This window comes from Lampetra planeri, chromosome 27 (assembly GCF_965212315.1).
Source record: "Lampetra planeri chromosome 27, kcLamPlan1.2.h2, whole genome shotgun sequence".
Classification (NCBI taxonomy): Eukaryota; Metazoa; Chordata; class Hyperoartia; order Petromyzontiformes; family Petromyzontidae; genus Lampetra; species Lampetra planeri.
Genome location: NC_136133.1, coordinates 3584976 through 3597450, shown reverse-complemented (window position 1 = coordinate 3597450; position 12475 = coordinate 3584976). Strand labels below are relative to the sequence as shown.

Here is a 12475-nt window from a genome sequence, read left to right as displayed (position 1 = left end):
TTTCAAGGAATCATGGATCAGAATCTGTATTTATACTGCAGGAGGAATCCGATGAGCTATGAAGCAATTCTTCACTGATGTCCAGCAGGGTGCCGATAAGAACGTCACACAAACAAACAGTACAAAAACATGATAGGAGTGCAAGTACAAGGGGCCGTCCATAAATGACGTCACGCGATTTTGGACGATTTTTTGACCCCCCCCCCCCTAGTCACACGGCGTCACAAAATGTCAGACCCCCCCCCCCCCCTCAAATATGACGTCACAAAGCTCTAAATAAAACATGCTTCAAATCGCTTTAAACTATTGTCATTGTAGTAAGTATTTAATGTACCGCTGCACTCTGATGTTGTAGGAGAAAAAAATTATTAAAAAGTATATTTAATTAAGTAGAACGTGTTGTCTATATTTATTTAAAGTTGCGCATTTTGATGTGACGTCACATTTCTCAAACCCCCCACCCCTCGTCACACATCGTCACAAATGTCTGCCCCCCCCCCCAGGTACGTGACGTCAATTATGGACGGCCCCCAAGGAATTAAAACAAATCACCCAAACACACATATATATACAATAATGATGATTCTAAATATTAATGGAGAACAATGTAGAGACCTACATTGGAACAAGACTTACAATCTGCCAATTGTCTGCCTCTCAACACCCTGGCTTGCCCGTGCTGTCACCGCATCTCTTCTCCTACCTATCTGGTGCAACCCTCCGGGAAAGCCCTGCGAATGGGGCTGGGTGGGGAGGGTGGGGAGGGGCTGGGTGGTGCTGGGTGGAGAGGGGAGGGTGGGGAGGGGAGGTTGGGGTGTGGGGCTGGGTGGGGAGGGGCTGGGTGGAGGGTGGGGCTGGGTGGGGAGGGGGCCGAGGGGCTGGTCACCCCGTGGTGCCCTTATAAAACTCAACGTTTAACCTACTCACGCCGGCTTGTGCCCGCCCTCACAGTCGGGCACATTTGCGGAATACACCACGCCGCCGTTGACCCTGGCCATTGACCGAGCAACCCAACGTTCCTACCAGCTCCCTCCGCAGGAATGTGTTTAACACAAGCCACACAATTTAATGGGTGAGGTAGAGTCGCAGCCCTGCAACTGCTCGCTCAAGCCCCTGCTGGCAGGAAGGGCCCCCCAATAGAGGGAGGTCTGGGGGAGCGTATTTTGGTCTACTCTTCCACGGTGGCCAGACGTGTGGGAAAAAGAGGTGGGATTACCCAAACTTCACCCATCCTGTCAATAAACTGTGTTACTGTGGTGTGTGGTGTACTCATTTATTCTGCTGGGTGGACAGAGGTGGGAGACGTTTAATCAATTTGCCTCATTGGGTAAATTAACTAATATTCCATCAGATCTGTCAACTCCTTATCAGTGCCTAGCTTATTATAGACCAATTCAGACCTTATTGGTCACCCCGTGCCATCATAAATCTCAACGTTCACCCTAAACGTCTCATGACAAGTGTGAGAAACACAAAACATATACAAACCATTTGTTTTACTAAATTTCCCTGTACAAGAATACGGGTAAACCGTATAGGTTAATAGCTGTGTTATTGTACAGGACTGCACCGTACACTTACATGCATGTGCAGTATACCCGTGCATTGATGGTTTTGTGTAATCGGTGAATGTGATTTTGCATTGATTTGTACATCATGCAGCACCTGTAAAGTTAACACCAAACTAAATTTGAAGCTTTCGTGACTGCAAGGATTAATACTCTTAGTTTTTTTCGGTTCAAGTTCAAGTTAATTTATTAGGTATAGCCCTGTGAACCATTCGGCTCTTGAATCGGGTGCAACCGCAACAAACAAAAAACAAAAACAAAAAACATCTTAAAGTGACTATGTGACTAAGTGCAAACAGAAAATCCAAGAAAAGACAGCAAAATATTGCAAGTCACGTAGGGGAAAAATAAGTAAATAATTAAATATTAGGAACAATCGTATTATTTTATTTCTATTATTTATATTATCTTATTATTTACTTATTTTTCACCTACGTGACTTTACCGAAAAAACCTAAGAGTTCAACACCAAACGTCGCGTGTTGTAAAAAAAAAATCACTTTTAATTAGTCGCGAATTCGACGCTTGTACGCGCGAGTCTATGTACGAGTCCGGCTGCACAACCCCTGCTGACACCCCGTGGTCTGGCGAGGTGTTCAACTTGAAGGGGAATTATTAAATGTAAAAAAAAAGTTAATTAAAACAACGAAAAAAATATTCCCACTCAAGTCCCTTTAAACGCGGCGCTTGAGAAATTGAGGTTGAACGGAGTCTCACGCGGGGCCAATTACCGTGCGCGTCTAAACCCCGCCCCCTCCGCCTACGTCACGCGACCTCTGGGCCAATGGGAGGTGGCGTTGCTGCTTTGCCGCCATTTCTTGTCGCCCGCGGCCTGGTAAGGAGTAGGTGGAGGCGGCGTCGCGTTAATTTGTTGAGTGCCTCCCCACACCACCCCACACCACCCCCTTCTAAATTAACGCGAGTTTGTTTTGAATTCATCGTAAGCGTCGCAAAGTTGACTAACGTGCCTGCAGCAACCTGTGCCGGTTGTGTGACTTGTTACGACGCCCCCACGCCAACCTACCACCACCACCCCCCCTCACGCCGCCGCGAGGTTTGAGAATTTGTGGAGTTGGTCGGGTTCAGTGTCAAAAGTTTGACATTTATATGTTGCTAAACGTAAAGTGTATTTATTTGAATTAGTTAAAAACGAAATAGTGTCACGTGCCAGGAGTGCGGATGGATTTTGGGGGGGTGTGGTGGCTACTGCGTTGGGGATTAGGCCTTCATCCAACAGTGTGTAGAAGATGTGTAACTTTTTACTGTGCACCTAGCCTGGCACAAGCGGTGTGGTGGTTGTTTGAATGTGTACCGTGTGTGTGTGTGAGATGGGGAGTGACGAGGTCAGTTACTTCACTTGACGTGAGGTCGATCGTGGAATCGCAGCTTAGTGAATAAATGGTGACATCGTGTTGAGGCCTACAAGCAGTGGATAGAGCATTCCGATGGGTTAACTTTGAAAGAGTACATTTATTATAATTGGGACCTAGAGACTTTTTTTCCCCAGCAGAATTTGTTCAAGCAGGCAAACTGACAGGTTTCGATTAGTCTCAGAGACTCGGGCTGTTACATTCTGTTAGGTTACAGTTCTAAATGCACGCGATTGACCAACGGAGTTATGGTCGAGTGAACGTTGTACATGTCCGTTTGTCCAAATGTGTCAATTATACACAAGGCATATGTATATATAAAAAAATGTGTATTGTATTATATATACCCGTCATCGCTACACCGACATCAAAATACAGAAGCCTCCGCATTAGGAAACACTCATTACGGCTACAAACAAAATTAAAGATATCCGGTCCACAGACTTCCATTTGCTCCAACAACAGCCGCCATTCGCCACTAAATGACGGGGAGCGGTGGCAGAGTGGTTAGCGCACTACTATGAACCAGACCACAACCGAGTTCGATTCCCACTCACAGCCAACATTGGTGGCGAATATCTCAACCGGTGCTGGGCCCTCCCAAGGCCTGTAATGGGTTCTTGGTGTGTTGTGTAGAGGCCAGCACTGAGAAGACATGCGGTGTTGGTGATGACTAATACCTCGTGTGCCGTTCCGGCCTTAATAGCTGCTCCAGATCAGCACTTGCCCCAAGTCTGTTAAGGCTATAGAAGGATCGTACTGTACAGTACATCTGTACGTGTGTGGGGGGGGTCTCAAAGTGTACCTAGCCTGGAACAAGCGTCAGTGGGTGATTTCACCGTCATTTAGTGGCGAATCGCGGCTGATGTCTGCGTTGGAGAAAATGGCATTCTGCGTGGGTAGATTAGAGAACTTTAATTGTATTTGTGGCTGTGTATACGGTGACTTTCCTGATGCCGAGGAGGCTGCCGTGTTCTTTGGGTCGAGTGATGTAAGTCTAGTTAGCCAGGTTCGGAGTTGGGGCTGATTTTGCTAGTCGTAGTCCTCACCAAAGTGGTGCAACAAGGTTAAACGTGGCTGTCTTTCAGGGTAATGTCCAATTTATGACACAATTCTTACAGCGATTCGCCAACATCAGTCGGGTGGACTGTGTCTCTTCATAGGAATGTGGAATTTCCGCACAGTGCACCGTTCGTTTGAGCATGAGGTCACATTGAATTAACTTTATTTACATTAAATCATTGCAGGTCGTCTACTTGTATAAAACGTGCTTTGTACAATTGCGTGTAAATTCCATGCAATAGTGTATGTGTATGTATGTGCTGTATGTGTATTGTGCATATGTTTATTGATGTGCACTATACATGTATGTCTAATTAAATTCAGTACTACTTATGTAATATTTAATAGGTTGATTTGATGGTGTCATTAAAATCTTGTGTTGATTAGAACAGTAATGTTATAGGTGTATTTGAATGACATCCATCTTGTTCATTTGCTGCCTGTATATTACATGTTAAACTAATAATTAATTGATTTGTTATATTGATTAATTATCGATCCGTTATGTTTGATGTATTGATTGGCTATTTGTGAAATCGTATCATAATACACATTCTTTTGTAAAAAATAAAACGCGGGCACATTTTTCCCAGTGACTTCAGACCTTTCGCACATGCACCCACTGCAACTTTTGAGAGCTCGTGTGACATAACTGACCGTTGGCAGTTTTTAACTGGAACCCACTGTGCATGCGAACAGCTTACATGAGCGATTTCAACATCTGCATAGTATTACAGCAACTATGAATAACTGCATTTTAACTGTTTTCTGGATCACCAACAGGGTATATAATGCCGTTGTGAAATATATAAGTGACTTGCATTTTTCAAAGTACGTATCATTTTTAACGAATTTTGCTACCAACCAGAATGGAAACATGGTACGGTTAAAAAGATGAAGGGTGCCAAACATCTGATAATATAATTTTTGTATGGTTTTAGTTCTTCCCGTTTTTCTCTGGATAATCTGGTTTCCTTCCCCATGAATACAATACTCGTAAGAGGAACTTCCATTCATATCCGAGGCAGAAGCCTCCATTAAATCCTTATTACTGTTTGAAAGACGTGCACTCCAATTGCGTAACCTTTTCTGCAATGTATAGACTCAAAGTCAAGTCAAATGGAGTTCTTGCTCAAATTGGCAGAGGCAGTGCTCATCTGTATTTTATTATGGTTCGCAGTTCTGAGCTATTGGTGGAAAGTCTACATTGCTAATGGTGGGGTTGAATCGCCATCAGACAACCACTGTTGATTTCTCCACACAGTATTACTGTATCAATCCTGGAAAGATGATGGTTTCAGCTCCTAAACTCCCAACCTCCCTGTATGGGTGGCACACATCTGCCAACAGTCATTTTGGAGGTGCCTAGATCGGTCCTTTAGGTTGTGCGTCCATCAGCAGGCGCAGCAAGGTGCCTGTACGAGTCAATAAAAAGCAAGTAGTTTACAGATATAAATAATCCACTGCTAAATTAAAGTCTTCCCAAGCTGTCACCATCTCTCATGGTCCTGTCATGTAGCCATCCACTCAGGTTCTGTATGGATGGCTATATGGCAGGACCAGGATTTCGCCACTACATTTGTGCGGCAGATATCCTTTCAGACGCGTTCTCTCTCTTGGCTGCTTCTTGGTTGTTCTTATCAACCACCAGACATTATAGTTCCTCATTATTCGAAGGTTTTCTCCAGCCACCTAACTGTACTCCCCACGTGCAAAGATGAACAAAAAAAGTGAATTGACCTTACATCCCAAGTATAACCCTCCTAAGAAAGTCTTGAGACTCCATAAAGCTGTTCTGGGTAAACCTTCGTAGTATTCACAATGCAAGTACATTAGCTCGTGTTGCAGCAGTTATGCGAATTGCCTTTGTTGATGAGAACACATTTGAATATAGGCTATTGAAAGTAGACACCGATTTTTATTATTATTATGGTACAGCATGACTGCAGTGGATTGACAAATCGCTGTGCATTACATATCGATGTGGAAACTTTTAACGCCAATGCATTTATTCTTTTAAAATATGTATATTCATTACTTAGAGGTAAGAATTGTACATTGCCCAAAGGTTATGTTGATGTAACCTTTTTTTCCCATATCTTACAGAGCCTCATGGTGTATGCACAAATTGTGGTTTATTTTCTGTCGGCCCCACAATAGATTTGTATCTAAGCAGCGTATGTTAATGTATCACAGTTCTGTTCCTGGTGACGTGTGTATTAATGTAGATGTTCCATCCGCCATCAGTTTTTCAGATGTTTTAATTTCATATGCAACATCTTTAACTGCATTCCAAAGGGGAGCCTTCCTTCATGTCTCTATGACTCCTTGTTTAGACAAAAGGTGCATGCAAGCAAGGTGTTCTGTTTAAAGCCCTACAGCAAGTAGGTTACATATGTAGCAGTGCCAAATTTGAGTGCTTTTTGTATGGATTCTGGTTTAAAATGCTAAACTTGTAACCATCTCAAGAAGGAATCTCCTGAAATACTTTTGAGATTCAGCGTGCCCTTCCTGGGTAAATAAAGGACTTTTATTAAATATGGGATCTGATCGTACTTCCAATCATGTGGTATTGTGTGCGGTATGAAAATATCCGTTCAGCTGCTCCAAGCTGATAAGGTTCAATATTTGAAGTTTGTTACTGTTTGTTTTCTGTTACATCTCTTAAATTTCACGCAATCCAAATTGTTCTACGAAGAAGGACCATTGCCCAATACATTGCCTTTTTTATTTTTCCTTTTTAGGCAGTGGAGAAATGGGCCAAGCCGTCCTGATTGGTTGCTTTCTATTGTTACAAGTGGCCCTGGTTGCAATCCAAGCCTTTGGTTTGTCCTCTTTGCATCATGTCCATGTTAATGGCCACAACTCCAGTTACACGAGTAAACACCTTTATCTGCAAGCGAAGGGGCACACAGTGCTACTGTTGCCAGGGTTACTGCTGACAGCTTCGACTGAGGTCACTTTAACGGCTTTATTTTATCTTTGCCCACAGGTTTTGTGAAAGAGAACCACACGGCGCGTACACCTGTAATGGCCAATCAAGACAGGTGCGGTCCATTGCAACGCATGCCACCGATGACTTTGGACATTACCACACTGTGCGACTACTCGGCACGAATGAAGGGCAATGTCCACTGTTCCAAGGGAATACGTGTAATTTTGCCTTCGATAAGATCACGCTGAATTTGCCCGATGTCGTCAGAATCTCGGATGCTCAGCAGGGCTAAGCCTGGTTAGTACTTGGATGGGGGGGAAAGCTGCCTGGAAATATCAGGTGTAATACAAGGAAAAATATGTCACCATTGCCTTATTGACTGCTTAAGGTGATAAAATTAATGGTGTCTATGGGCAGAATTATGTCCGTGCATTTAGTTATGGTTTCTCATGATTTGTTTAAAATATAAATTAAAGACTTACCAGAAAATAATTTCCTTTTCTATTTAATAATTATTTTTAACATGCTCTGGTTTTGTAAACGGTAGGTGGATAATTTCATTTCCTAGTGATCTTGTGAATTGCTATTCTTTGAGAGCGTGGTATGATGCAAGAGTAAGTTTCTGTCTTGTTAGTACTGTTTAATTTGTATGATGTGTTTTGTCTTGTTTATGTTGCATGCCTTGTATCTCCTGTTTCGTTTTGCCTCATTCGTTCCGTTTCCCTGAAGCTGCATTAGCACATGATTTGCATGAATCGTAAACTAATGATTTTTTAGAGGCTTGATTTGATGCATGTATTGGGAGCATTAATTGATTCACCATTGCGTCTAGTACACAGCTACCTTAAAATCTCCCCGTCTGAAGTTCATGAAAGGCAATTAACGCAATCCACACTTAATTTCTTATTCCTATTTTAAAAGGCACTAATTATTGTGTGTTACGAGCGGCAGGCACGCGGTTGTTTGTAATGACACCAGTGTTCTGCAATTTCCACACTGTACACGACGCTCTTTGATGCAAATGTGTGGGGCTCGAGTATTTGACAATGCAAACGTCGGCCGATTTGTAACGATGCTCACGCACTGAATGTCCGGCGGGAGAACAGAGAGCCATTGATTGTGTGGAAGTGGTCCTAAGCACATTCAGTCCAGCATTTTCCAGCATACGCGCTTGGAGTTTAACGTTACAGTTGCATGCGTACCCATTCCAAACCCCTGAATATGCTTACTGCCTGTATAAGTCTCGGTGCACGTGGTCGTGATTCAGTGACTTTGAGGCAGGGGCAATTGGTTGTTCAAGGATGTTGGTAAAAACGGAGGGCGTATTTATCTGGTGGCGAGCTGCTACCAAAGTGTTAAATACGTTGGGTCTCCATGCAACTGTGCAGCGATGGAGCTGTACATATTTAAAAGTGCTTGTTGTTTAGAGAGCACACTCCAAAATATGTTTATTAATTTACCTTTAACAGATTTCTGTCTCTGGATTGCTTTGCTTGCAGTTTGATATTCTCTTGATGGCTTGCTTCGTGATTCTTGTAAAGGATATTTCTAAGTTTCACGTTATGGTGGACATGTTCGAAAAGCAGTTTTATAATGATTAAAATTTATAATGCGCATTCCATCCCAGGATCATCCCAATGCGCAATGCATGAAAAGCAGGAAACAAAAACAGAACCAGGACAACTGACCAAACTAAAGAGGGTAGGCCAGTTTAATGAAATGGCTTTCAAAGCACACTTAAATTTATCTACCTACTCTGATTGGCTATTTTCAAGTGGCAAGGCTTTTCATAGCAAATGGGTGCCACGCAAACAAAAGAGAGCAATCTAGACCTGGGCGTGCTGAACAGTTGGAGATCAGAATATCTTAAGGACCTTGATGAAATATATAAATACATTTTATGGTTTTTTTTTCACAACAAAGGTGAACTGTCAGTCTCCCTTCTGGTCACCTGTTGATTTATCACAAGTAAATGTTTAATGAATGTCTTTATATGTTTCACGGTGTGTTTGCTGTGCATCAGTCAATACCCTGGACATCCTTGCAAACCAAATGGGTCCATCTTGAAGGATTTTCGTCATGAAATATTTAATAATAACAAATTGTGCCCATATGAGCATTGGGTGGCATTGTCCCCATAGCATTGAACTCCTCTTCACCAGCCGTCTGTGCTGTTGACTTCCTGAGTCTTCCGTCTTCGGTTAGGCTAAATGTCACATTTTATTTACATTCGCATGCATCCAAAGTATTGGTTCTTTGACAATTCCATGTGTGTGGCGAGAACTTAAGAATGTGTTTTTAAAATCAAAAGCTGTCCCGTTACTTTATAATTTATTTATTTTTACTTCTACTTGCCTCTCTTATACTATTTGTTGCGCACGGTTGCGCTTTGTTTTGCGCAGGGTTGCACTTTATTTTGCTCGGTCGGTGTCAGCTGTCGAACTCGTCACAGGGTTTATTTTCTCATTCCTATTACATGCCCCTCTGTACCGTTCTTGTCCCGTTGTAAATAGTGCATCGGTGCACATTTATTGAGGGCGATATTGGAACGTAAAATACTTATTGATTTATTGATTTTAACCACTCGTCACCTTTTGTTCATCCCACCGACCCCCCCCCGTCCCAATAGATCAATGGAGTCGACCGAATCGACGGAAGAGGTGGATGAAGTTTACGTGGACTTCGTTCACGGTGACGCAAACGCCACAGGTTGGTGTGCGGTGGCTGCCTGCGGTAGTGCTGTGGTTACACGTGTGTAATAAAGGACTCGATCCTGGGTCTGTCTCCGTTGTCCTTTATTCGGGTTCTTACACTTGTCCCACACGGCCCTCGCTCAGAGCTCTCCCCTTGGCAGCTCCATAGCTGCCCTCGCTCCCGTAGCCTCCACTCCACTGCAGCTCTGCTGCAGATCCCCTGTGCAGTCCTCCGGCTGCCCTCACTGCAGCTCCACCGCTGCCCTCACTGCAGCTCCACCGCTGCCCGTCGTTCCTCCGCGCTTGGTCACCGCTGGCCGACGGTGCCAAGTCTTACTCTGCGTGTGTGTGGCGATCTCGCCACTCCCCGACCTCCGCCCTGCGTGGCCTCACTCTAACTCTATCTCCCACACTCCCCTGTCTCTTCCGGTATCACTCCCTTAAGACCTCACCCCTCTCTCACACGTGACCTAACTCCTCCCCCCCATGACGTCATATCCGCGAAGCCGTTTACGCCCGCATTACACGTGCATTGGGCAATGCGTTAATGCTTTGTCAGAGTTATGAAGGGCAGAGGTTGCAATCCATTGCTGTGACTTGAGTCATGGCCTGTAATTGGATTGGTATCAACATTTGTTGTTATTTTCAAGACAGTTGCTCGGCATAGGCCCAAAACATCACATGGCCAGCAACAAACGGCACGATCAAAGTTACACGAATAAAGAGTTTTTGAATTGAGCAAACATTTAAAATGAGCAATTTATGGCCGGTTTCGCTTTACCGGTTGTCCGGAATTCCCTACGTCAAAATTCTGTTGGGGAGGAAATAAAACCACAGACTGGCCAATAACATTTATGGTTTGATTGCGCGAATATTCAATATTACTTTTAATTTAACATGTACCGTATAATTCACTCCGTAGTGCGGTGCAGGCCATTTACTCGCGAGTTTGTGTTTAATCACGATACCTCATCATGGCAACATATTTTTACCAGCTTCAAGTTTTCCTCAACTTGTTGTCCAAAAATGTCACGTGCTGGGAGAAATCAGGCCAACTCGGGCCAATGCAAATCAACTCAAGTTGGCGGTCCCATGGCAATCAAGTTTTCTATCGGTCAATCTTAATTTTATATCGTGACTTTTTTTAAAGGGATCGCTTCAACGCACATTCACTAAAATGTAATAATAAATATATGAAACGATTGGAAATTGTTTCCATGACAAGGAGAAACACTTTAAAAAGGTAGTAAGAAGTGGAAATACATGGGGAATAAAACAAAATAAAAAGCAATACAATTATTTAATACAATTGCATTGTAAACCCTATATCATAGAAACATTTTAATTATTGCTTTGAAAACAGCAACAGAGGCAGCTCATTCCATGGTTTATGTATTATATTGAACTTCTTTCGCACCGAATGTAGCCAAGCATGTTTATCGGAACTGCGGGGGAAGAACATCAAACTGAATTCCATGTGGGCAAATGCTGTACTACCTGCATTCTCTCTCTGCACCATCGGGATACTGAGCAAGGCTGCAATCATGTGACTCTAGTGGCCAACGAGGGGCGTATGGTGTAACCAGTTTTTTTAGGTTAGGGGGGACCACGGTCATGCAGAGCTGTATAGGTGAGAAGCAGGACCTTAAAATCAATCCTGAACTGAACAGGAAGCCAGTGCAAGTCAGCCAATGCAGCCTGGGTTGCACACTCATTTGTGGTTTTGGTTATAACTGGCAGCAGAATGTTGTACAAATTGTATTCGAGAAAGGGCACGACTAGAAAATGCAGAAGAAAGGTTGATTGCAATGATCTATCATAGATATTGTGAAGGAGTGCATTAGTCTCGCAGTAGCAGACAGAAACACATATATAAAAATTCAGCAATATTTTGTAGAAGGGAAATAATAAAAGAATAAAAATATACTAACAATTATCACAACGTTTCGACTGCAACGCAAGCAATCATTAGGTGTGAAATCCACAGCAAGAAAATTTTCTAGAGAAAATAAAAGATCCACACCTGATGATGATTGCTTGTGTTGCAGTCAAAACGTTGTGAGAATTTTTATTGTTTTATATTTTTATTATTTTATTATTTCCCTTCTACGTGACTTTACCGAAAGAACCAAGAATATGAATCCCTGCAGTCACGAAAGCTTTAAATCAAAAATATTTTGTAGATTTAAAAAAGATACCTCAGTGACATGCCTGACAGGTTGCTCAAAGGAAACATCTTGATTGAGAGTAATACCCAAGTGTGTATATTCACTTATTTACGTATTGAATGTTTTGTGTGTTGCAGATGCGATCGCGCTATCCGCGAAGATGATGCAGGATCCTCAGGCTCTCGTGGCCATGCAGGAACGAGGGGACACACGTACCACGTCGCCCTCTGTCTACATGGAGAGGTACACGGAGGGGATTGTCTCACCCGGTTGGTCGCCTCCTCTCCCAAGTGTATACATACATTTCTAGACAGTTTTCGGCACTGCACGGGAGACATTCATTATTCTTTGCTACTGTGATAGTACGTTCTACGTTATGCCCCTTCGATAGAGCCGCATGTGGTGGAGTAAAGAGCTGCATGTGGCTCGGGAGATGCCATGTGGCCACCGCTGGTCTCCATGGAGAGGTACACGGCCGGGATTTGTTCAGCTGGGAGGTCTGCGCACCTCCTTTGCTTGCCCTTGAGGCCTTGAACTCCCTCCCTGCCCCATAGCCACTACTGCCTATGCATGAAATAAAGTCATAAGTCAAAGTGATTTCTCACTCAAACCATCGTTTGAGGCATTGCTAAACTCTTTCCAGCCCTGAGCTAGTTGTGGAAAATACACTTTCCTCGAA

General features: G+C 43.3%; 1 protein-coding gene across 5 annotated transcripts in view; it reads left to right on the top strand.

Annotated features, from left to right (window-relative positions):
• Window positions 1-2325: 2325 nt before the first annotated feature.
• Window positions 2326-12475, top strand: part of LOC144728033 (nucleosome assembly protein 1-like 1-B) — a 45275-nt gene continuing 35125 nt past the window's right edge. Inside the window, exons 1-5 of one of the 5 annotated variants that reach the window (XM_078607250.1) lie at window positions 2382-2403; window positions 6993-7047; window positions 8563-8636; window positions 9565-9644; window positions 11934-12039. In XM_078607250.1, coding sequence (XP_078463376.1) covers window positions 9569-9644; window positions 11934-12039 — 182 coding nt within the window. In that variant the 5' untranslated portion in view covers window positions 2382-2403; window positions 6993-7047; window positions 8563-8636; window positions 9565-9568. Of the gene's footprint in view, window positions 2623-6744; window positions 6826-6992; window positions 7048-8562; window positions 8637-9564; window positions 9645-11933; window positions 12040-12475 lie in introns of all 5 variants that reach the window. The other 4 variants (XM_078607246.1, XM_078607248.1, XM_078607247.1 and 1 more) reach the window with 4 other exon arrangements.